Below are 25457 nucleotides of genomic sequence, written 5' to 3'. Positions count from 1 at the left end.
ATCTTCAACGCAAAATTATTCCGAAAAATAGTTTAACTAACGTGGTTTTCGTTGATTTTCAGTCGTTTTTTCCTCAGTGTACATACTAACAAAATTATATCAAAAACTGTACCAAAATTGGCAAATGTTGGTACTAAAAAATAGTTTCATTTGCATTAAGACTTCTGAAGTTTGATTGAGTTATGCACCATTTACACTAGTGACAACTTGCACGTCCATTTCCCCAGCCCGGACCTATCGCAAATTTAAAAAAAAAAGTATGCCAAAGTTTTGTACAAGTTTTGTACAGTTTTGTACAAGCAAACCCGAGTTTTGTACAAGCTTACAACGAAAGTTATAGCCAATTGAAAGTACCGGGCTGGGGAAACGTTTCCTCAGCCCGGACATTTTTTAAAATTGTATCAAAATTTAAAAAAAAATTCTAAAATTATCTACGAGTTTTGTACAGTTTTGTACAACAAAAATCGAGTTTTGTACAGGCTTAGTTAAATAATTAGAGCTAATTTAATTTTACACTGGGTACGTACATACCTAGCCAACTATATCCAAAACTTAAATGCAAATTCCATCAAAGAGTTATGTATAGTATTGTACAGATAAAATGGAAAATCTAATTTAATTGCTGATCCCGATTCATCAAAAATACTTCGACGAATACCGCACAAAATCCCATTCTGTGGAAGCATAAAATTACCAAATATAATGTATAACTTATTACAAATTTTGTTATTTTATTTTCAACAATCTTTCATTACCCAGTGTATCTTTATTTGGTTCATTTCTTCATAAAAATACTCAAATAAAATTTATTCATACCTACTCCATGTAAAAAAAACATTATTTCAAAAATGTTGATACCCCTTCGGGGCGAGCGTTGCGAAAACGCAACGTAATGCTTTCATCTTTCCTGACAAGCAGGCAACTCAAATAAATTATTTCAGCACTATTTTAGAATATAATTTGAACCCTTATTTACCTGTAGTTGAGACTATTTAGTAAAATTATAATTTTGACTATATTTTTCAAAAGTTCAAAAATTTTACCTCAAATTTTACAAAAGCTCGAATTTTCATAGCCCCAAAAAAGCTCAAAAAACAGGTCGATTAGATAATTTGACTATCTTTCCAAATAATTTTTTAGTTTATTTCAAAATATAATCAGTTATGTTCCAGAAGTCTTTAAACATGACGTTGCGAAAACGCAACGTTAGCCGGAAATGGGTTAAATTGGAAGTGTAGGTATATAGTGATGTTTATAATGATGTTGTTTTTTTTTTTTGTTTTTTTTTTTTATTTTATTTTACTCCTCAGGCTATTAAAATTGTTATTGATATATTTCGCAAATTATGTCATTTCGAATGTCAAATCTACCAATTTAATTTAAAATTTGGGCTGTAGTGAAAACAGGCCATGAATTTATTTATTTGAAAAAAAAAAAAGCAAAATGGTAGTTGATTTATGTATCGACTACAAGTGCTACTTCCTACTTCATACAGGGCATTAAATGCAAAACAAAAAAACTTTAAAATTTTAAATAACTTGCATACCTTTGGAAGTTACATATCTCGGCTTTGAAATAATGCGTTGCATACCTTTGGAAGATTTATTCATAAGTGAAAATTAGTAGTATACTTTTGGGAAATCTGTATGTAATATTCTAATTAGGTTTCAAGGACACAAAATGTAGATTTTTGTTATTATTTAAGAACGAATCAATTAAATTAATATCAGTAATTAAATTAGATTTTCCATTTTATCTGTACAATACCTACTGTACATAACTCTTTGATGGAATTTGCATTTAAGTTTTGGATATAGCTGGCTTGGTACGCATGTACCCAGTGTAAACTTAAATTAGCTCTAATTATTTAACTAAGCCTGTACAAAACTGTACAAAACTCGTAGATAATTTTAGAATTTTTTTTAAATTTTGATACAATTTTAAAAAATGTCCGGGCTGAGGAAACGTTTCCCCAGCCCGGTACTTTCAATTGGCTATAACTTTCGTTGTAAGCTTGTACAAAACTCGGCTTTGCTTGTACAAAACTGTACAAAACTTGTACAAAACTTTGGCATACTTTTTTTAAAAATTTGCGATAGGTCCGGGCTGGGGAAATGGACGTACAACTTGCAAGTAATTTTATCACACAACTGTCTTCTTCTTCCTTTTTCTCGGCGCTGTTATGATCTCGATGTCGAGGGGATCATAACCTTTCCACGTTACTGCTTCACACTAGTGATCCGCCTGTGGGGTTCGCCGGGTTGACCTCAGAAATCGGCGGTAAGCCTCCCGGTTTTGTATTGTTCCGTTTCTGAGGCCAACTTTTATCACACAACTGTCAAATGCTCAAAACGGTTCCCAAGATACCTCAATTGTCAAATTACAATAAGTACTTTAAAAATCTACGATCTAACAGATGAACATTAATACAAACATACAAACCGGTCAAACACATAACCGTCCTCTTGGTATATTCGTAGTCGGGTAAAAAGCTGAATAGAATGAAGAATTTCGTCTGTCAACTTACTAACTTAATATGGCTAAGCAAAGATGTACTTTTTCATGACAATGATAGATACTCTTCCAGCATTTGTCAATTTCTCGCAAGAAATATATTTTGTAGAAAATCCACTATATCTAGTGTGTTATAAAGATCAGTGCCCCACACTTCTTTCCGTTGGCGTTTTTCATACGTCGCGTCGTTGCCTTTTGAGCTAATATATTCTCTTTGTGAATCCAGGTAAAATTACATTTTGAAAATAATAATTTTTTCCTAGAATCAAATTCAATAACGCAAGTAGACGACGTTTTTAACTGGAATTCCATTGAAAAATGTTTTGCCTTCCCATAAGCGACCTTGTGCTCCTGTCATATGTCATTGTGTACAAAATTGTTAAAACCCCAGTTAATACACAATCAAAAAAAACTCTATACGTTAGGTATTACTTGGTATAGCTACGTCTTATAGCCTTACGTGCACTTAGAAGCAATTTCATCCTTATTTACTGCTATTTTCGTCTTCTGTAGGAATTCCATTAAATGTGGAGGTAGATTCTTAAAGCACACATCTACCATCGTCTGCGTTTCTCCACAGTTTACTTCCGTTACCATGAGGAATTCAAGCACTTTCTTTTCATTTTGTTCTGTCGTAAAGTGTATCACATCATATTGCGACTCAGCACTTGGCATTGGCATAAGAAAACAAAACCAACAAAAGATAACATTCAGTAAATAAAATTGACAGGGCATTTTAATACACCAACAACAACAACAAAAATAAAAATAAATTGCTTCAGGTTGTGGAGGTCTATAAAAGAAAAATGTCCTTGATCGAAGACACAATATAATTTTGTCTACGAATCGTCACTATGGTCCTATGAAATACGATTTATGTGGAGTAAATTTGAATTACACCCGAACCGTTATATAGCCCACGGGATACTGTAACTGTTATCAAAATATTGAGAACAAGTGAATCCGAAGTCTGAACTATGCATTCACTTGTTTTTATAACAATGCAACATGTTTACAACTTTTTACTCTTTTAGAGAGGTAGGAGGTAAGGACATTCTTAAGAGAACCATAAATTAAGTTTCCTGGGGAAAAATTTCGACTTCGAAAGCTTTTACTCTATTCGAATTCTCTTGTATTTGAATGTTTTTATTTTGTTTTTTTTTTTTGTTTTTTTTTTTCAAGACATTAAGTTTTATATCTGTCTAATATGGGTTCAATGTCATTGGCATTCAACACGTGTTGCATCAGTATTTATTTCCGTAAGGCAATAGGAAGCTATCCCCAAACCCCATAAATACTCATTTCGTTTTGTTTATATCCTGAAGTTAAGTAACATCCATGTTTCCGTGAAATTTTGAGATTCATTCATAAAAAATCTAATAGGTACTTACACTCTTACACAGAGTAAACACAGTGGCACAATAAGCTATGTTAAGTTTTTTTCTACGAAAAATCAGTTCTGGGGCAGTAATACGAATTACGATAATCGTTCAACACTCGTCGTTATAGCTCAATTGCGATTACGTGTTAAGATAATCGTTTTTGATAAAACAATTCTCGTTTGTTCTTACGACTGCTTTCTGCGGTCGTACAGCTTTTTGCTTAGAGCAAATATATTTTTTAACTTTTTGTATTTGCAACGGTCTTGGGTTGGTTTTCTTGTTTAAAAATCGATTGAAGCGGAGTGGGGATGAAAAACGGTATTTTTAACAATTTCTGATCTGATGGTAAAAGAACCCCCTATCAAAAAAAATATTTGTAAGAGTTGTAAATTATTAAAAGGTCTACACTTTTACCTTGGATCATTTTATTGACATAACCTCGGGTGATATGCACAAAAAGAAGTAAACTCTTTCACTTGAAAAATTGTCAATTTATGTCCACGTGCACTGTGGCGTATACGTGCTGTTTTTTTTATATATTGACTTTATGGGACTGAATTTAAAAATGAACAAAAATAGAAATTTTAAACAAGAACTAAGGTAACTTTATTTTTTTAAAGTCTAAAAGAATGACCACATCGAAAAGGCCGTAGCGGTACGGATAGTTGTATGAACTGGAGCCCGTATGATACTTGGATCTGTTTATAAAAATAGATAAAAAAAAAGTTAAATTCGGTGCGTGGTGAATTTAAATCTTGTTTCTTGCGATTTTCAAAAAGGAAAACAGAAGTTAAGCTATATTTTGTGTAAGAACGAAAATGTTTTTTTTTTCTTTAATTGACATTTTGTTTGTTGATTTTAATTGATTTTGATAATTATTTGAAATGTGACAATGTGAGGATAAAAAAAGTGTATTTGTTTCGGTAAAAAAAAAAGCTTCCTTTCTTCTTCACACAATCATCACATTTTGTTGTATTAAAAATACGAAAAAAAAAGCCCGTATGATACTTCTTTTTTTACATTTTTAATCAAATAAATCTGATGGTGAAAAAGACAGAACGTTTTTTTCTAACGAAACAGATACGCTCGTGCACTCTCAAATGTCGATTAAAAAATAAAACAACAAACAAAAGTCAATTGAAGCAAAAAATATATTTTTAATATTATGCAAAACGCAAGAAATATTTAAATTTATAATATTTAAATTCACAAACAGAATTAAAATAGGATTGTCTATTTTATAAACAAATCCAAATATTTTATAGAAAATCAAATCGTCGGTCTCATGAGAAAACCTCGTAACTCTACTTTTTTTTTCAAAAATGACTTTTGAATGCCATTCTGTAGAAAATATGTCAGCGGAGCAACCCAGAAAATTTGGGGTCATTCCGAAAACTCTAAATAGACTTAAGATCAAATTTTGCACAGCGCGTTTCTTCCCAACTACTCTGTTGTTTGTTTACTCTTTCGTCTCTCCTGTAAAATTTTGATTTTTGGAGTTACGAGGTTTGCTCATGAGACCGACGAAATGACAAATAAAAAACTTATTTTGATTTTTCAATTCACGTCGAAAAAAAAATGAAATATTACTGAAAAAAGCAAACTTATTGGGCAGGTTCAGAAACGTTAGGCACTAAATACTTAGGTAATTTCTCGGTCTCTGATTGGTCAGCTGTCAAAAAAAATCTTTCCAATTTAGGTAATTTTATTGGAAAGCTAACTGGAAAGTTAGGCAAGAAAATGTTCCCTAAAAATTTAGGAAAGTTTTTCTTGTCAACATTAAAGCAGATTGTTTTTAATTAAAGAATTAATTTAGCAAAATTAAATTTATTTGTGTGAAAAACAACTAAAAAGTGCATTATCGGTTATAATTAATTTTATTTATTCATTACAGTTAAGTGAAGTTTGGTGTCTTACCCATGCGACCGGTAAAATTCCTAAATAAATTTCGAAATTTGACAATAACATCACATCCAAACTTATTTAGTCAATTTACTCAAATTTCCGTTCAGAAAATGACGTTGCCTAAATATCTACACTCAGGGAAAAGCCACCATTAAACAAAATAAAATCAATGAAAACCACATTGATTTAACTATTATTCAGAATGATTTTGCGTTGAAGATGAACATTTTAAAATCAACGTGGAAGAAAGGTTAATTTTTGATGGTTTCGTATCTTAAAGTCACATAAATCAAAGTAGTTCATCTTTGAAACAAAGACGTTTCATTTTCTTTTTTAGAACATATTTTAGTACTTTTTTTTATAGGGTCAATGTGGGTAAATGTAAACGATTTCATGTCTTTTTTTTCTTTCGACCTTAGATTTTTATATGTTTTCACGGAACAACTTGAATGGTATCTTCAAATGCAAATATGAAATGATGGCAATTCTTCTTTATAAATATAAACAAATATTTCCCAAATTGTTTACATTACTGTCAAATATGGCATGTTTACAAATACCCCACCATGTTTGTGTTTTTTTACAAATTTGGGGTAAATGTAAACGGTGGTTTAAAATTTAGAATTTCCTTTTTATCATATGGATAACAAATTGTAAAACGTTCAAGAAGGTATTTGACAAAAACTTTTTCAAATTCCAATAAAAGTTTTTGTTTTCTTCCTTTGATTCTTTATATAGGCGCCCAATATGCATCCTGAGCAGCTACTTTAAAATGTGACTCCGCGGCACTTTAGCAATAGTAATTGACTTAAAATACGTTATTTTTATTAAAACCAATAATTTCAGCACAAATGTATGTTTATATTTAAGCCCAGAATACGTTGTTTACATTTACCCATTATGAAAAATATTCTGGGGTAAATGTAAACACATGCAAATCGACATAAATGTCCTGTATTTTAAAATTTGATGTATCACATAGAATCTACATCAAAATTAAAAACAAAAAAGTATTTGCAAATTATACTGAGTTAATTGAATCTGCAAAAATATTTAATTTTTCTGAAAGACTAACGACTTGTTTGGCACTTTAAAAAATTATCTTTCACGGAAAACACGCTCGTCGAATGAGCTTGACGTATATGTTAAAAGATACATGCGTCCGCGATTTGTACTTATGTATGCATCAAAGAGATTTAACTAAAGCTTGTTATGAGCCATGTTTTCATTTACCCCTGTTTACATTTACCCACATTGACCCTAACATCTTTGGCTTTTTGTTTATTTTGTGTACGCGCTCACACTTCGTGTATTTTTGTATTCGAAACATGTGGAACTGCTATATTTTCTTTTTTAAATTATTTAAAATAAGGAAAAAAAAATTTCATACGGGCTTAAGCTGAGCGATCTTTATCTCGGCTGAAATTCTCAAATAAATTTTACTCGGCAAAATTATTTATTCCTATATTATATATTATTATTAATTTATTTTTATCATTAGTTAGGTAACTGATTTTTTCCCTTTTTCTTAACTTTGTTTTATCAAATTTTATCGCGGCTCAATTTTGTAGGAAATTTTATATGCGAGCTAAAATTTAACTCGAAATGAAAAGATTTCTTTGGTTTAAAATTTCTTTTTCTTTTAAATTGTGACAGATACAAGTGGAAATGAAAATTCCCGCTTTCAACGCAGGCCACCATACTTAATAGGTTTGCTTCTAAAAGTACCCAAACAGTTTTAGGACAAAATTGTCTGCTACACGAAGAAAAAAAGAGCACCTTAAAATAAGATGATGCGCACATTAAACTTCACCACCACCGCGATCGCTACTATCTTTTTTGTAAAAACAAAAATTCACAGTTTCAGGGCAAATATTTAATCCGCGGTTTTCAGCAACTTTTATCTTCTGAATTCGGTGGTAATATTATAAGTTTTAGCACTGGTTAGGTTCATATATGTTGAAATAGCTAAATTCATCCTTGAACCAAAGTTGATCCACTGCTAATCCGCCGAAATCGGCAAGTTAAATTCCTGCTCCGAGACTGAACCGCGTTTGTACAACTGGCCATCAGAGTACCCAAACAGGAATTGGGTGAAAACAGTTTTAAAAAAAGTAGAAATATTTCTGTTTTAGACAGTACCCAAACAGACCTAAAATCTGAATTTTAAGAGGCTCTGATTGGGCAGATGTCATGATTAAGTGTTATGGTGTTTTCGTTTGGTAAAAAATCAATTTATTTTTTGATCTAAATCTGTCAAAAAACTGTTGTGACTACTTAATTGTAGTTGAACAGATCAAAAATTGTTTTTTTGACTGATTTAGATAAAAAAAATAAATTGTTTTTTTTACCAAACGAAAACACCATTATTGACCTTGGTAAACGTACCAAATAGGTATGCTACACAAAAAACTTAACTTTAGGGGTATTCACGATTCGATGCAAATGGTCTTGTATCGTTGTAAAAGTGCAAAAGTGTAACATTTTCTTAAAATAAAACAACCAAATATGCAGACTACAATTTTTTGCACTTTTACACTTTTGCTATACCCTATTGCAAAAATAAAATACAATGGTGCAAAATTTGTCTGCTGTGGTTGTAGTAGCAGAAAAACTAAATTTAGCAATTTTACACCTTTTTATTGCACCGGATCGCGAATACCCCTTTTGTGATTTATACTCAAGTTATAAGATCTGTTCATATTTCTTTTTTGTTTTGAAATTGTCTTATTAATTGTTATTTTTGATCACATAATATATTACAAGGCATAGGAAAATTGTATGTTGTTTCTCCGCGTGTTTTTATGCAGAAATTGAATAATCAAAATAAATGATGGAATAAAAAAGCTTAATGAAGTTGGGAAATAAAGCAACATAAAACATACATAAGTGAAATTCTTGTATACATAAATGTTCGGCTTTAAGCCTAGTACGCTGCTGAAGCGAAAAGAAATTTTCCATACAAAATTTCGTGTTGATGTTTTTTTTCACTTTTAATTTATTTATTTCTTGTTTTAAAAATTATTTTCTGTTGATTTTTCTTGATTTTAAATTAATTTTGAATTTTTTATTTTGACTTTGACAGAATTCCCGATGATATTTTTTCGTTAGCATTTTCGTTGTCGACTTTGGAGCTTAGAGGATATAATATATGGAGTGCTTGTTCCTATACCTAATACATTGTAACGCCATATACATGGATAGGGGTCGCTGCTTTCGTTTTTCAGTGCGAGTCCGGTTCCGAAGCTGTAAATAAACACGCCTGTTGATGACAGCCATCTAATGAAAATAAAATGGAGGTATGCACTCATCGAAAAACTTAAAGAAACTAGAGCCCTCTATAAAAGCTTCACGGAACTAACAGCACAAGCACTCCATATATTATATCCTCTAAGCTTTGGAGACTTGAAAATTTTTCCTTTCGAATCAGCAGCGTACTAGGCTTTATTTTGGACAGAATTTTGAATGAAAAGCTTGACAGAATTCTGCATGTAATTTTTTAGTTATCATTTTAGTTGTAGAATTGGAGTTTCGAAAAAAAAATGGAGCTAAATTTTAGCTCCCATACAAAATTCTCTCCAAAACTGAGGCGATATAAAATTCAATAAAACATTTTAGGTGAGTTTGTGCGCAGCTTTATCTATAAAATCGAAATTTCTTTTCCAACAGCGCATACAAAAAAATTGAAGAAACCGAAAAAAAACGTCAGCTTAAACTAACGTCCTAGTTTAAAAAATACATCTGGATGTAAAGAAATTGAAATTTCAAAAATAAATCCAAATCCATAATATTCACTATCGCACAGAGAAAAAAATAGTAATTTTTAACTATATTTTAACTATTTTCATAGTTAAAATCGGGATAACTATTTTGGATGTGGATTTATTTTTGGCATTTGACATATTTGCATCCAGATGTATTTTTTAAACTAGTGAATAATATGGATGTAAGTGCGATCTATGTAATGTAAAATTTAATGCAACCCCTTAACTACTAAAAAGTACTTTGAAATATCAAAAGTAACACACTAATTTTTTCAATTAGATATACTCTTCAAAACGAACACACCTAATTTTCTTCATCCACGATAACACTACTCTGTGTCGTGTCATTTAATTTCCTACCATCTTGGCATCACTTTGTTTTTATCATGCATTTATAATATTTCTCAAGTTGCCTAACCTGATCGGCCGGTGTTTTTGTTGGGCGACGTGTCATTTGTTCTTTTCGGTCGGTGGTGGTGTTGTAAAAAGTCAAATTGAAATTTTTTTTTCGTTCCATCACGAAGAAAAAAATCTCACCAAAAAATTTGTATTTAAAGAAAAAAAATAAAACACCCCAAAAGGGTAGACAACGACGAATGTTATCTATAAGCAATACAAGTATTTAAACAAAAAAAAAATCAAAAAACTTAAACCTTTTTTCCCCCCTTCCGACGATATCAAAATCAAAATTTAGGAGGAAAAAGAAAAAATCCAATTTTGAGAAAAAATGAATCGCCCTGCAAAACTGCTCAATCGCAAAGCAGCTGGCTATAGCAGTCTCATCACATTTGCCGTACTCCTTATAGCTTGGTTAGCTGGATTTGCCTCACGTTTATTTGCTGTCATTCGTTTCGAAAGCATTATCCATGAATTCGATCCATGGTTCAATTATCGTGCCACCGCCTTCATGGTCGAACATGGTTATTACAAGTTTTTGAATTGGTTCGATGAGCGCGCTTGGTATCCATTGGGACGGATTGTTGGTGGTACTGTGTACCCTGGATTGATGATTACCTCAGGAGGTATTCATTATATTTTACATGCTTTGAATATTCCGGTACATATTCGAGATATTTGTGTGTTCTTGGCGCCTGTCTTTAGTGGCCTTACATCGATTTCTACATATTTGTTGACCAAAGAGTTATGGTCTCCTGGAGCTGGTTTATTTGCTGCCAGTTTTATTGCGATAGTACCGGGTTATATTAGTCGATCGGTAGCAGGGTCTTATGATAACGAAGGAATTGCTATTTTTGCTCTGCAATTCACTTACTATTTGTGGGTGAAGTCAGTTAAGACGGGTTCGGTATTCTGGTCATCAATGGCAGCTTTATCCTACTTCTACATGGTTTCAGCTTGGGGTGGCTATGTGTTTATTATCAATCTGATTCCATTGCACGTTTTTGTGTTGCTTTTGATGGGAAGATATTCGCCAAGGTTATTAACCAGTTACACAACTTTTTACATCTTGGGTCTGTTATTCTCGATGCAAATTCCTTTTGTTGGCTTCCAACCGATTCGAACAAGCGAACACATGGCAGCGATGGGAGTGTTTGTACTTCTTCTGGCTGTTGGTGTGTTGAAGCATTTGCAGACTATCCTCTCTAAAACAGAGTTCAAGAGGCTATTCATCGTGGGTGCTCTGATAGCAGCTGCAGTAGTCTTTATGGCAGTCGTTCTACTCACAATGATGGGTGTTGTGGCACCATGGAGTGGACGATTCTACTCTCTATGGGACACTGGGTATGCAAAAATTCATATTCCAATTATTGCATCGGTATCGGAACATCAACCGACAACGTGGTTTTCGTTTTTCTTCGATTTGCATATATTAGTTTGTGCATTCCCAGTTGGATTATGGTATTGCATCAAAAAAATCAACGATGAGAGGGTCTTTGTTGTTCTTTATGCCATAAGTGCAGTTTACTTTGCTGGAGTTATGGTTCGATTGATGTTGACATTGACTCCAGTTGTTTGTATGTTGGCTGGTATTGCATTCTCTTGCCTGTTGGAGGTGTTTTTGAAAGAAGATAGTTCACCGAATAAAGCTACTGATGAAACTGAAGATACTTCGGTGGAAAAGAAAAATATGTATGATAAGGTAAGTTGGATGTTTTTGGATATCTTATGGGTATTTCTTGTATGTTTTCTTTTTTTTAGGCTGGAAAATTAAAACATAGACCAAAACATGATTCAGCTCATGAAGGAGCTGCTGGTATTGGTGCCAATTTAAAGAGTGTAGTTATTTTAGCTATATTGATGCTTCTTATGATGTTTGCTGTTCATTGTACATGGGTTACTAGTAATGCATATTCAAGTCCTTCTATTGTGTTGGCATTCCATAATAGTCAAGATGGGTGAGTAATTTCTTTTTGCTGTTTTTATTTTCAAAAATCAAACAACTTTTATTGGAAAGTGGGTTTTATGTAGCCTAAAAAGCATTTATTTTCCCACTTAAGATTAGAGTAAATAAAAGAATTCATAAACTTGAAACTTAGCAATCTGGATTAGAGAATCCTTGTGGTAATGAATAATGATATACTGGACATATTGTTAGATTCCTTAATTAGATATATCGTCACCTTTCTGCGTCTGGTTTTCAGAAAAACTAAAATTTCTTTTGGAAACTGAAAAATAATTTACTTTGCGTCACTAACGCAGAAAGGGGACGATATACGAATATTGTCCGTAAAAGTTAAACCACTTCTAAAACACACACAAAATCTGTGTTAGGAAAGATTTAAATTTTTAAAAAAATCTATTGAAAACAAAAAAACAATTAACCAATTACATTTTAAAAAGAGGCAATCTTCTCTCAGTTTAAAACGAGTTTAACAAAAGTTAGCTTATATCAACCGATATATGTAATCTTTAGTAAGTAAGTTTTTAGTAGTAAATAACAAAGTATTGATAAATCAATTCAAATTCATTTTTTTACTATTTTGTTTATTAATAAAAATTAAAGGCCCTGAGGTCCCTCGATATAAAAGGGGTTGGCTTTCAACTTTTTTTTAAGCCTGATATTTTATAAGAAAATTAACAAAATCTGACATTCTGCAACTTCTGAAAACTAGTTTTTTTTTCTAAAACCACTCCTAAAGGAAAATGAAAAAATTTTGTATGTACATTGTACAATTTAGTTTTTCATAAAAGTTGTATCCTTATGATATAATTCTTCAACGGATAAAATGCATTTTTGCGTTTAACACTTAATATAAAATATGTCAATCAGACGCGGATCTAGGCAGTGTTGCCAATACCGGCTTTTTATAGCCAAACCGGCTCCTTCAAGTTTTCTCCGACTCCTTCAAATTCTGATTTCCGATTTATCAAAATTTGGCTCCTTAAGTTTTCAATTTGGCGATTTTTGGCTCCTTCAAAATTAAAAACTTTTATAATTAAAGAACTTGATTATTATGATCACGTCTTCGAAGTAGAACTAAACTTCTTCGAAGTAGAATCTGACGTCTTACTTAAAAGCGCAATTGTGAATGTACCTACTTCCGTTTTCATTCATATATGAGTCGTTCAGAATTATAATGGGTCAATTCCACTTCTCTTTAGGTTGAACGTTTTAAAGTCTTAAAAATAAAGGGTTTTGTTTTATGTCAAATAAAATAAAAGAAAGACATTTTGGAGATACTATAGAGGTATCGATCTGTGATACATTTACTTCAAAAGTTTCTTTAGTTTCTGAGAAAATGCTTCTCAAAGTTCAGAATAATGCACAAATTTCAAATGGACTTGACCCATTATTATTCTGAACGCCTCATATAACTTGAATTCTGATAAATTTAATACAGAGTATTATTTCTTTTTTATTTTTTTTTTTTTTAATTTTTTGTTTATCTAAGTTAATTTGAAGTTGGAAAAAAATGATGAAAAAAAAAATGGTACAAAATGCATTATTATGAGTTTTTATGAACAATTTTTGAAATCGGGGATTTTTGGCTCCAAGACTTCAAAAATTCGGCTCCTTGCCTTTAAAATTTTCTGGCAACACTGGATCTAGGTAATCAGTTTGGAAAAGTCCCAGCATTCACAAAACTTACCAACCAAAATGAACAAAAAAAATGTTTCAAAGTACAAAATATGTATTATAAAAAAAATATCAGAAAATGTATGCCATGGGCCTTAAAACTGTTAATGTTTCATTTTTGTTCTATGCGAGCAAAATAAAAATTACAAAAACAAAGACATGAGTTATGAGTTCAATTAACATAGTTATTGTAATTAGAAAATTAACACCTTTCTTAGGCTTCTCTCTAAATACGCGGAAAATGAGGTCAATAAATTGTATTCAAATTGTCCATTTATCATTTCCTGAAGTATGGTACACTAATTAAAAAAGACCCTAGGATTCATATCTTTTATTGTTGAGACTATTAAATTCAACCAAAAGTCCATTTTTATTTAGGTTAACGGGGTGGGTCTTAACATTTTGACCTTGACTTCAGCCAATCAATAGTTTCCACAGTTTTTCTTTGTCTTCCTCTTATGTTTTAAGAACAATCGCCATGGTTTCCTTCGCTTCTAAACATTTTAATAACTTTTCCTCTTTATTAAGAAAAATGCAGTTTTCGCAGTTCGATCTACTGCAAATTCATGAAAATAATAAATACAAATAAGAAAGTTTTAACAAACTAATAAATATTAATTTTTAATCTACCACCATGAATGAGAGTAACAAAAATGAAACATATTGAAAGCAAAAATCAGAAATGTGTATTTCATTTAGGGGGCGTTTAAACCACACAAGAAAATAAAATTTCAAAGTTCTCCTTTGTTTGCGTTTGGCACAAAAAAAAACTAAGATATCGGTCATTAAATAGAAAAACGTTCTAAGGTCCAATTTATTCACACTCCATTAAATTTAAAGTCGCCATTAAAAAAGGGAAATTTTAAAATTTGTATGCGATTTGACAGTTTTATAATTTTTAATGGAGCCTTTAAAAATAATGGAGAGTGAATAAATTGGGCCTAAATAAAAAAAACTTGATTCTTTTTCAGTTAAAGTTTCTGGTCTTGATCATTTCTTTGTAGAAAATTGTCGGATATTCAAGATTGAAGTCTTCAAACTTAGACAAAATGCATCATATTCTATTTTTAAAATATAAATGTAGTTCAATTTATCCTTCACACTTAACTATACTACTATTGCAGTAGTTAACATTCTTAATGCAGTACAGCGAAACGTCCATACTAAAAACTTTTCCTAAGTTATACTTGTTCTTTCTTTCTATACCAATTTAATTGATGGCCGCCGAACGACCAAAATGCCCTTTCTCCTTTTTCAATTCTTTTTTTTTTTTTTGTTTTTAATGTTTATTTTTGTAAATTACTTTGAAAACTAAAAGTGCATTACAATTACAAAGTAATGAAAAAGAATGATCCGGCCGCTTCATTTGGCCGCATGCTCGCTTCAATTTAAACATAAGATAACATTAATCGGAATGCAAACATTATACCCCTGTTATCTAAGGTTTTCATGTTTTGTATTATTTATCTTGATGTGATAAAAATATGTCTTTGCATCAAATTATCATCAAAACGTGTAAAAAGAAAAAAATCTCTCAGTGCATGAGGGTGTGAGACCTGTTATATATATCAGGAAAATTTATCTAAATTGATTCTTACGATGTTTTGATTAGATTTGAGACACAAATAATTTTATAAATGACAAACTACTCAAAACAATTATTGATAAAGATAAATTTCCGAATCATCAATTAGTTTTTGTGAGGACTTATTTGATCAAGTGATTACTTAATTTATTTTTTGTTAAAAAATGTATTTATTTATGTTTCGGGTGCAAATTAGTTTTTCTTGTCAGCTAAGTGAAAGTTTTCAATAACATTGAGCAAACAAATCGTTCTAATGATTTGAACTCCAATTTAACCACTGACAGAATTTGACAAACAAAACCTTTATGTATGCCTTTCAATTAGTAAATAGAGGAAGTTAGGAAGAAAGTGAGGCTTTCAACGACCACCAAGAAAGCATATTCCATCTTTCTCTTCTGTTTGAGATTAATATTTGGTCCTGATTCAAAAATTCCTTTTTTTTTTTTGTCTATTTTATTCATAGATCTCGCAACATTCTCGATGATTTCCGTGAGGCTTACTACTGGCTATCTCAAAACACAGCTGACGACGCTCGCATTATGTCTTGGTGGGATTATGGTTATCAGATAGCGGGAATGGCAAATCGAACGACACTGGTGGACAATAATACTTGGAATAATAGTCACATAGCATTGGTTGGCAAGGCAATGTCATCTACCGAAGAGAAGTCTTACGAAATCATGACTTCTCTTGATGTGGACTATGTTTTGGTTATATTCGGTGGTGTAATTGGTTATTCTGGTGATGATATCAATAAGTTCTTATGGATGGTTCGTATTGCTGAAGGTGAACATCCCAAGGATATCAGAGAAAGTGACTATTTTACCGATCGTGGAGAGTTCCGTGTTGATGCTGAAGGTGCCCCAGCCCTACTTAATTGTCTAATGTACAAATTGAGCTACTACAGATTTGGAGAGTTGAAATTAGATTATAGGTTTGTTTCTATTGCAATTTAATTGATTTACTTGAAATGATTGTTTGATTGAATTTTTACAGAGGCCCAGCAGGTTATGATAGAACTCGAAATGCTGTGATTGGCAACAAAGATTTTGATCTCACTTATCTAGAGGAAGCATACACGTCCGAACATTGGTTGGTCCGCATCTATCGGGTGAAGAAACCACATGAGTTTAATCGTCCCGCGATTAAGACCACAGATAGAGCTGTTTCCTCTGGCAACTATGTTTCCCGAAAGGTAAACCTATTACATTCATGAGATATTCAAATTGTATATATACAATTTTGTATTTTTGTAGAATTCCAAGAGGAGGAAAGGTTATATAAAGAACCGACCAGTCGTTGTTAAGGGCAAGCGAACACGAAAGTAAAAAAAAAGGAATTTAGTTTTTTTTTTTCTAATTAAAGAGTGAGAGACGGCAAACTATCACAAAAACAAACTTTCAAACAAAAAAAAAAAAGATAGAAGAAGCTCCTTAAAAAATATAAAAACAACTTTACATTTAATTTAGTTTAGTTACAAGCGCTATAACTGTATTTCGTTCCATCCTTATAATATTTAAATTAATTTTCTACGCAAAACTTTCGCACGATGAAATGGATCAGGTAAATGATAAAGAGACACAGTAATTAATTAACTTGCATTTAGTCAATATTTTTTGACTCTTTTAAGTTTGAAGATTTGATATAAAAAGTCTTAACGTAATTATAAAAAAAAGTTTGCTCCTTTCTTGTGAGCACAATGGTCCCGATATTTCTATTCACTTATTATGAAAAAAAAAAATATTCTTTTTTCATCGAGTTAAAATGAATAGAAACACAATAAGCAACTGAGTTTGGATAGTTAATAAGAATTACTTTTTTTTTTCTTTGTCATTTAATGTTCTTCAAGAGTATTCCGAAATATTTAAGGTAAATTTATAAATGGAAATACAAAAAAAAAAATTATTAAAACACAAATTGTAACTTAAAATGTATTGTTTTTGTTAAATAGAAAAAAAAATAATAGTGGAAACGTAATAAAGTGAATGCCTGCACTTTTTTAAAAATATTTTTTTAAGAAAATTTTTCTTAGAAGAGAAATATGAAATATGTATATGAGTAAGTACAGGCTCACAAATGTGATTACGGAAGCTTAAGTAAGAATATAGACCGAATTCTTAAACGTACATAATCGACCCTAGCTTAGTATCCGTCGAAGCGGAAAATTCTACGATTTCATACTAATGATGCTTGGAAGTGAGCTTCCGACAGGTAAAAACTCTCCGATTCTTATAAAATCGGACAAGTTTCCGCTCCAATGGATACATCGCTTGGGCCGAATATCTTGCCCTATGCAAAGCAAAATGGTTCCTAACTCTAACTTCAAAACCGCTGCCAAACAGATTTATCCAAAATTAGTAATCCTACAAGGAAGTAAATTCAAATCCTTATACAAAATTCTTTGAAGTGGCATGGCCGTCTGCTCATCCTGTGTCTATACGTTCTGTAATTCTCACACCAAGAAAAGTCCTCGAGACGTTACCCTGCCTCCACCCGTATGTTGGAACAGTGTTTGGATGCTAGCCAACATTTAGTGTAATTTTAATTAAATATTTTACGAAACTCACCGCGTATTTATAAGAAATATTAAATTATTTCTTCGTCCCGACGTTTCGAAGAACTTGCAAACTTCGTGGTCACGGGATTACAGTGGGTTTGATGGATGTTGTTAATTGTTGTTGTTTGTTCTCGTTCGCGCACGCAAGTTGTACCTGTGCGCAGTTGTTGGTGCATTTTCTATTGCAGTGGGTGATGACGGGTTTGGTTCTTCTTGAATTGAACTTGTGTAATTTTGTGTACACACAACGCTCACGACGACGTCAGCTACTTGTATGTTCGTTCTTGTTGGTTTAAGCTTGCTTATCAGTGGGTCCCATGTTGTTGATAGTTTGAAGCTAGAATCGCGGTTGAAGTTTTTGTGTTTTTTTATTTCTATAGCTTCTCTTACTATCCTAGGAACATAAAACTTTTCTGCGGCAATCGATTTAGCTTTATCAAACCTAATAAAATGATCATCGTTATAAGCAATGTGTTCACATATTGCAGATTTTGTGACTGCATTGTTTTGAATAGCTTTAACGTGTTCATTTAATCTTGTTTTGATCGCTCTTTTTGTTTCTCCGATATACGATGAACCACAACTGCAAGGAACCAAATAAACTCCAGGATTTTGGAGAGGAATTGTGTCTTTTGGTGTTCTTAAGAACTGTCGAACTTTGGCGGGTGGTTTAAAAATAGATTTTATCCCGAATTTTCCTAAAATTCTTGCAATTCCACCCGAAATCTCTTTAATGTAGGGAAGAAAAGCTCGCTTTTCTAATTGGAATGGCGTGTTTTGTTCTTCATTTGATTTGGGTTTCCATGCTCTTTGTCTTGAGCTGTAACCATTCTTTTTTAAAGTCATGTCTACGTACTTTAATTCCTCTTATAAGTGATCAGGATCACATATTTTGTGTGCACGATTTACTAGTGCCGAAACTACAGAGGTGAAATTAGAAGGATTGTGATGAGACGTAGCATGGAGATATCTGTCTGTGTGAGTGTCTTTTCTGTATACTGTGTGTCCGATGGAACCATCATGTCTTTTTATTAATTTCACATCTAAAAAAGCCAAACAATTTTCTTTTTCTTTCTCTATTGTAAATTTAACCTTTTCATGTATCGAGTTCAGATGATTTAAAAAACTATCTACATGATTTTCTTTAATGATACAAAAAGTATCATCTACATATCGTTTCCAGATTGTTGGTTTAACTGGTGATGTATCTAACGCAAGTTCCTCAAAATACTGCATCCATATATCAGCTATTACCGGTGCTATGGGAGATCCCATTGCAACCCCATCAATTTGCAGATAATATTTTTCATTATAAATGAAATAACCGGAAGTTAGACACAAATCGATCAATTCTAGCAGTTTGATATCATTTTGGGAATTTGGTAGTTTTGATTTTATTACATCCAGACTCTTTGATAGGAACGTTTGTGAACAATGACGTTACATCAAAACTCACCATGATTTCGTCTTCTTTTATTCGGAAATCTTTGTCAAATCTTTGGCGTCAAAAATTAGCAACAAATCGTATATTTAATGAAAAGAATGAGCACCAAAATTCAAATCAGAGCAACTGATCAACGAAGAATTAGCAGCATATGTGTCCACATACCCAATTAAAAAAAAAATAAAATGCACGACTGGGTCGCACGAACTTGCTCTTAGAGTTAAAGTTGCCTAAATTTTAAAGACTTTTTATATAGAAATTTGGAAAAAAAAAAATAAAATTCGTTTTAAAAAAAAATAAAATCTGAAATTAAATTGCCCTCCAAAACAAGTATGCAGTTTTGATTGATATATTAACATGCATTTTTAGAAAAAAAATTTTCAAAATCGTTAGAGCCGTTTTTTAAAAAAACTAATTTTTTATAAATAATTTTTTGCAAAAAAAGTTTTAAAATAAAACTGGTATGCCATTTTGTAGAAATCACTAATCAACATCTAAAAACAAAATTTCAAAAAAATTTTCAAAATTTTTTAAATTTTTTAAAAAATCCAAAAGTTATTTTTGTGGAAATTTTATTTTTGGTTTATATTTAAATTATATAAATGCTTCTTCACAAAAAGTTTCGTTGAAATCGAATAAGCGGTTTCGAAGATAATCGGGTTTGAAAAAAACGGTTCTATGGCAGGTACCGTTAATAATGATTTTCAAAAAAAAAATTTTTCATTGAAAGATAGACCTCAGCTTAAAACTACCATTTGAATTTTTTACGAATGCATAACTTGATATATAGTACCTATATCGCAAGTAAAAATGTAAATGTAATGTAAAAATGTTAGATGTTTCGTAAAGTTGATTTCAAGTTAAAAAAAAAACATCGAATTTATATATATAAACAATGAGCGACAAAATCAAAATTACGACAACTAGTTAAGGGGGGCAAAATAACGGTGCCGCTGTATGGAAAAAAATCGAAGCCGGAACGACGACATTCGTGTGTGGTATTTTTCATACAGAAACGCTGTCGGCAGGGTTTTTTTGTCAGGCCTTGTAGCCTATTTTCAATACACTGAGATAATTTCACAAATTATCTCATTTCGTATTGAAAATTATTCCATTTTGACATTCGAAATGGGATAAATTGAGAAATTCACTGTGGTAAATTTGTCAAAATTAAGTATGGGTTTGCTTACCAGATTTCTCATTTTACCAGGTTAACACCGTCGCATGAATGTCCCTACTGTTTTTACTGCTGTCGAAATTTCAAAATTTGGGTCAGTTTGAATTTCAAATTAAATAATTCAATTCAAAGTTTATTGAGACTTTGTTTTAAATACATTTTTTTTTTAAGTAATAGTACGATTTGACATTCAAAATGAAATAATTTGCAAAATTATCTCATTTGGGCTCTAGTGAAAACAGGCTATTAAGGTATACCTAGTCACTTTTTTCTCTCTACCACCATTTGTACATATAAAAATTGTTTTTAAAGCCAAAAACAGCTTTTTGCATAATTTTTTTTTAATCTTCCAGTAGGAAAAACCATAAACAAAAAATACCAAGACTGGAAACTTTCGTACGTCTTTCCCCCCAAAACCCTTTTGTGGCAGTGCTGTCTGTGAATATATGTGAAAGCCACCACGTTGATAAATGACGTTAACACGCACACATTTATAGATTCACGACATTCACCACACATCGGACACGAACACAACGATAGGTTCACGACATTCACCACACCGCGCAGCTTGTAGGCAAACGTCAGTTGACCGCCGAGTTTCCAGTCTTGGTATTTTTTGTTTATGGGAAAAACTTTTGTAGTTTTTCTTTTCACTCTTTGAGCCAAATGCTCTTGCAAAAAAACACCTTGTTTTTCATGCTCGCTGAAGTTGTTGTTCTTGAAACGCGTTCATTGGTCGCGTCCAGAACTCATTACATTTTTTTTCTCGAAACTCACAAATCTGTCATGTATCGTCATTTTCGTTTTGTTTATACTTGATTTTTCAAATATTTTTCGCGCCAGTTTGGTAATTTGCAAAAATTTTACACACATTTTTAATTATTTGTTTTAACTTTTATTTCTATTTGATTTAATTTATTTAGTGACTACTAACAATGTCAATTTTACTAGCTGACATTGATGCAACATGTGCTGCATTAGGCTACAGCGATGGCAACAAATATTTAGCCGAACCCGATGCCATTCAAGGATTAAAACACATAATATGGATTCTCCGTCGTGACTTGGACAATCATGAATATCGTCGACATTTGGGTAGAGCCAAAGTCCTGCAAACTGATTTGGTACCAATGCTACCCGATTATATTGAAGATGATGAATTTGCTGATGTTCTCATTCGTTTATTGGTTATTTTAACAAATCCCACTTTGCTCTTGTATCGAGATGGTGCACCTAAAGATAATCATGGAAGAAAGGTATTCATGGAATTAATTGATATTTTGCAAGGTTATAAATCTGCATTCACTTCGAGTAAAACTTGGGCGGCCTTGACTTTAAAGACTCAGAAGTCTCTTGAAATTGATTGGGCTTTACGAAGTGAAGAGCAGGGTTTGATGATTGAAAGGGTTTTAGTTTTAATTCGTAATGTTTTACAAGTCCCTGCTAATCCTGAGGCCGAATGTCGAGCTGACAATGATGCCAGTTTGCATGATCAAGTTATCTGGGCTCTTCATCAATCTGGCATTCTTGACTTGGTTCTCTATGTTGTCAGTTCACCTGACGAGAATCAATACCATCTCCATGGTTTAGAGATTCTGTGTTTGCTTTTCCGTGAACAAACAGCTGAATCATTAGCTGATGCTTCATTGCAAAGAAGTGCAAGTGAAAAGCAACGCGATGAGCAAGAGCTTATAGCTGCTCGTCGTCGTGAAAAACAGAAGCTAGTTGCTAGACCGCCGGCTGGTCGTCATTCCCGCTTCGGTGGCACTTATGTAATTCAGAATTTCCGATCTGTATCGGATAAAGATGCAATATGCCATCAATCTTTGGAACGTGCAGTTGCCATTGATTTCGATCGTGAAAAAGAACGTCAGAAAAAATCACATCGAATAATTAAAGAAGAGAGTCAGAGTGTACGTCGAAGTGCATTCTCTGTGCGATTGTGTCTGAGAGAATTCTGCATTGAAGTTCTACGATCGGCATACAATACTCTTGTCCGTCAAGTTAGACGTGTCTTAGAGAGAAACTCTGGCTCCACAAGTCATGATGATTCTTATTTACTTTGGGCAGTTAAATTTTTCATGGAATTCAATCGCCTAAGTGGGCTTCAAATGCATTTGGTTAGTGAATCATTGAGTGTCCAGTGTTTTCATTGGGTTCTAACTCGAATGCAACATGACATGGACATGATGACTACTGATAAAAAGCAGGCCCGTCTTTGGGCTAAGAGATTGCATGTTGCTTTGCAGACCTTTAGAGAGTTGATCTTCAGTTTGTTGGCATTGCAAAAGTTACAGGATGATAAAGCAAAGGCTCTATTTGATATGTTGCTTAATAATGTCTGTTATGTTCTGGAATATAGAGAAACAATATTGCATCTATTGATGAATTACAATGAGGCACATAGCACCAAGATATATCTTCGGGATGTTATTGAAACAGCCAATATCTTTTTAAAGATGATGGAGAAATTTTGTAAGGATTCTGTGGTAGTTCAGGATAAGCATCGTCGGAAGAATAAAAAAGCATCCAAAAAGAAATCACAAAAGCCAACTCCTCAAGAAACTGAAGAACAATTGGAGAATAAATGGGTTGAAATAGCTTCTCAATTGTCTGAGATTCTATCAAATGAATTGAATATTCCCGAAGAAGATCAACCAATTCCCTTCGATGCAGCTTCTGATAAAAGTATTGATGATCAAAAAGAAGATTGCATGGTTAGAATTCATAAATTACTTAGAGAAGAGAAGTTGGAACATGCAATTTCATTGATGCGTTCGGCTAGAGAAGTTTGGCCTGAAAATGATTGCTTTGGAGCAATGACAGCAGCTCCAGAGGATGAATTGTTACTTTTGAGAGAGATCTTTCTCTATAATATTGGTTCGGATGAACAAACACAACCTGATGAGAATGAAGAAGACTCTTATGACGAAGAAGAATATGAAGAAGGAGGGAATTCGAATGTTGTAGAGAAAACATTCAAGTTTGAAGATTTTGAAAAGAGACTTCTAAATCCGAAAATCATTCGGGCTTGCAGTATTGTCCTAGCTGATTGGGAAAAGATATCAACCAAATCATTAAAAAGCATTGTAACCATTTTATATCGCATTGCATATGGATGTAAGTGTCCAGCAATGCTCTATCAAGCCTATCTTTTTAGAATTTTCCAACAAGTATTCGATGCCCCTCGAGATCCTCATTGGGAGGAGTTACGTCGTCTTGGTATTTATGTTATTCGAAAATTTGTCGAAACTGCACCAAAAAATCCAAAAATCTATGCCGAATTATTCTTTTACAAATCGATTAGGGATGCCAATGAATTGGAAACTGGTTATTGTGATGTTTATGAATCTGGTACAAAAGGCACGTGGACAGAAGAACAAGAAAGCGAATTGCGTTTTCTTTTTGAAGAAAATCAAAATAATCCTCAAACAGATCAAGATGTTATTGATTGGATTTTAGAGAATCTTATTGATAAAACTAGGACTCGTCGTGGGGTTCTTAAGAAGTTACGAGAAATGGGACTTCAATTTAAGGCTCCGACTAAGAAATCAACAGCAGCAATGGCGAATAAGGATTTGTGGCAGAGAGAAGAAGATGATGAATTGAAGGGACTTTTTGATGAACATCGTTTGGATGAAGATTGTTTGCAAAAAATTATGGATGTATTTGGTGAACGGCGTTCAAAGAATCACATTATTAAGCGAATGATACAGTTACATTTGATAGCTGATAAATCTGAAATACTTCCAGCGAAGACGACGAAAAAGAAGAAATCAAAATCGAATGTTGAAGGTGAAGAAGAAGGACACAGATCCAAAACATCATCAAAGTCAAAAAAATCACCTCAAAAGCAACCGAATCGAACAATAATTCGAACACCTCTAGACGTAGGAACTATTCGGTCTTTGATGGAAAATGTTGATTCAAATTTTGCTGACGCTCTCGAATGGTTGAAAGAATCATTTGCCGATGCAGCTGAAGATAGTGAAACTCCTTCAGAAGAAGATGATGGAGTTCCATTGCTTCCTTTGTTAGAAATCCAAAAAGAAGCCATGGAAGATGATAACTTTAAGAAACTACTATTGGCTTTAGGTGCACAACCTCCACTGGAATCAATGGAAAACTACTGGCGCATTCCGACGTATTTAAATGCATCTGATTTGAAATTACGTGAAAGAATACTTGGATGCGAAGAAATTGATGAAAATGAATTGAATTTGGGCGATGAAGAAGAGGAAGACGATGAAAACGATAATGAACAAGATAATGAAGGTGGTGGTGAATCTGGCGAAGAAAGTGAGGAGGACTACCTTGATACGTTCATGTCCAAAAAACGCGAACAAATGAACAGTTTAATCTACAACAAAAGTGACAATGAAGATGAACAACGTGCTCCATTAACTCCTAAAAAGAAGACTTCTTCAAAAAGATCCAAAGATAAAAATACATCTTCTAAAAAAGATCAAGCTGAAAACCTCTTTGATATGGTTAAAAGCAATGAGGAGAATGATGATAAATCTGATGATGAAGGCAATTTTAATTCTGAAAACTATCGCAAACGCTTAGCTGAACTTGCATCCAGTGATTCTGAATCCGATAACGAGGCCAATGCAACAGTTATTGAAAACACAAACACATCAAATAGATCACGTATTCGTCATAATAGAATTGATTCTGATTCGGAGGAAGAAACTGCGCAGAATAAAAATGAAAGCAGTGGTGGAAGAAAACGTCCTCGTTCTAGTGATGAGGAAAATGATCCCAATAACGAATCAACCTCAAAAAATCTTAATGATAGTGATGATGACGATGAATTATTTATTAAGAGAAAAAATCTGCCTTCTACAAAGACCAAATTGGGTGAAGAGCCCAAACGTCGACGTATTGCTGTTATCGATGACGATGATGAAGATGATCAACCTGAATTTTAAATGTTTTTCGTATTTTTATTCGTTTCTTGTTTAGTTTCTCTAATTTTATTAATTCTTTTATAAAAAATATAAAATTTGTTGGATGAAAAGCTTGTGTTTTCAGAATTTATTTTTGCTCTCACTTACTTGAGTTTCTTTTTGAGTGGAAGAACCTTCAAT

At 32.6% G+C, this 25457-nt stretch overlaps 3 protein-coding genes across 3 annotated transcripts in view; 2 read left to right on the top strand and 1 right to left on the bottom strand.

Annotated features, from left to right (window-relative positions):
- LOC129915836 (uncharacterized) overlaps positions 1-3454 on the bottom strand; it is a 55299-nt gene extending 51845 nt beyond the window's left edge. Inside the window, exon 1 of the mRNA XM_055995528.1 lies at positions 2975-3454. Within this exon, the coding sequence (XP_055851503.1) occupies positions 2975-3249 (275 nt within the window). The 5' untranslated portion in view covers positions 3250-3454. The remainder of the gene's footprint in view (positions 1-2974) is intronic.
- Positions 3455-9997: 6543 nt separating this feature from the next.
- LOC129915832 (dolichyl-diphosphooligosaccharide--protein glycosyltransferase subunit STT3B) lies at positions 9998-16961 on the top strand. The gene is made up of 5 exons (XM_055995523.1): positions 9998-11663; positions 11723-11919; positions 15650-16120; positions 16183-16381; positions 16443-16961. Exons 1-5 carry the CDS (start codon positions 10293-10295, stop codon positions 16512-16514), a joined length of 2310 nt encoding a protein of 769 aa, XP_055851498.1. The 5' UTR covers positions 9998-10292; the 3' UTR covers positions 16515-16961.
- A 4160-nt stretch (positions 16962-21121) lies between these two features.
- Positions 21122-25300, top strand: LOC129915486 (protein timeless homolog). Its single transcript, XM_055995034.1, has 2 exons — positions 21122-21211; positions 21288-25300. Exon 2 carries the CDS (start codon positions 21300-21302, stop codon positions 25296-25298), a length of 3999 nt encoding a protein of 1332 aa, XP_055851009.1. The 5' UTR covers positions 21122-21211; positions 21288-21299; the 3' UTR covers positions 25299-25300.
- Positions 25301-25457: the final 157 nt, after the last annotated feature.

The sequence above is a fragment of the Episyrphus balteatus genome, chromosome 3 (assembly GCF_945859705.1).
Source record: "Episyrphus balteatus chromosome 3, idEpiBalt1.1, whole genome shotgun sequence".
NCBI classification, from domain to species: Eukaryota; Metazoa; Arthropoda; class Insecta; order Diptera; family Syrphidae; genus Episyrphus; species Episyrphus balteatus.
The sequence above is the reverse complement of the archived record's forward strand: the minus strand, read 5'-3'. Positions and strand labels throughout refer to the sequence as shown.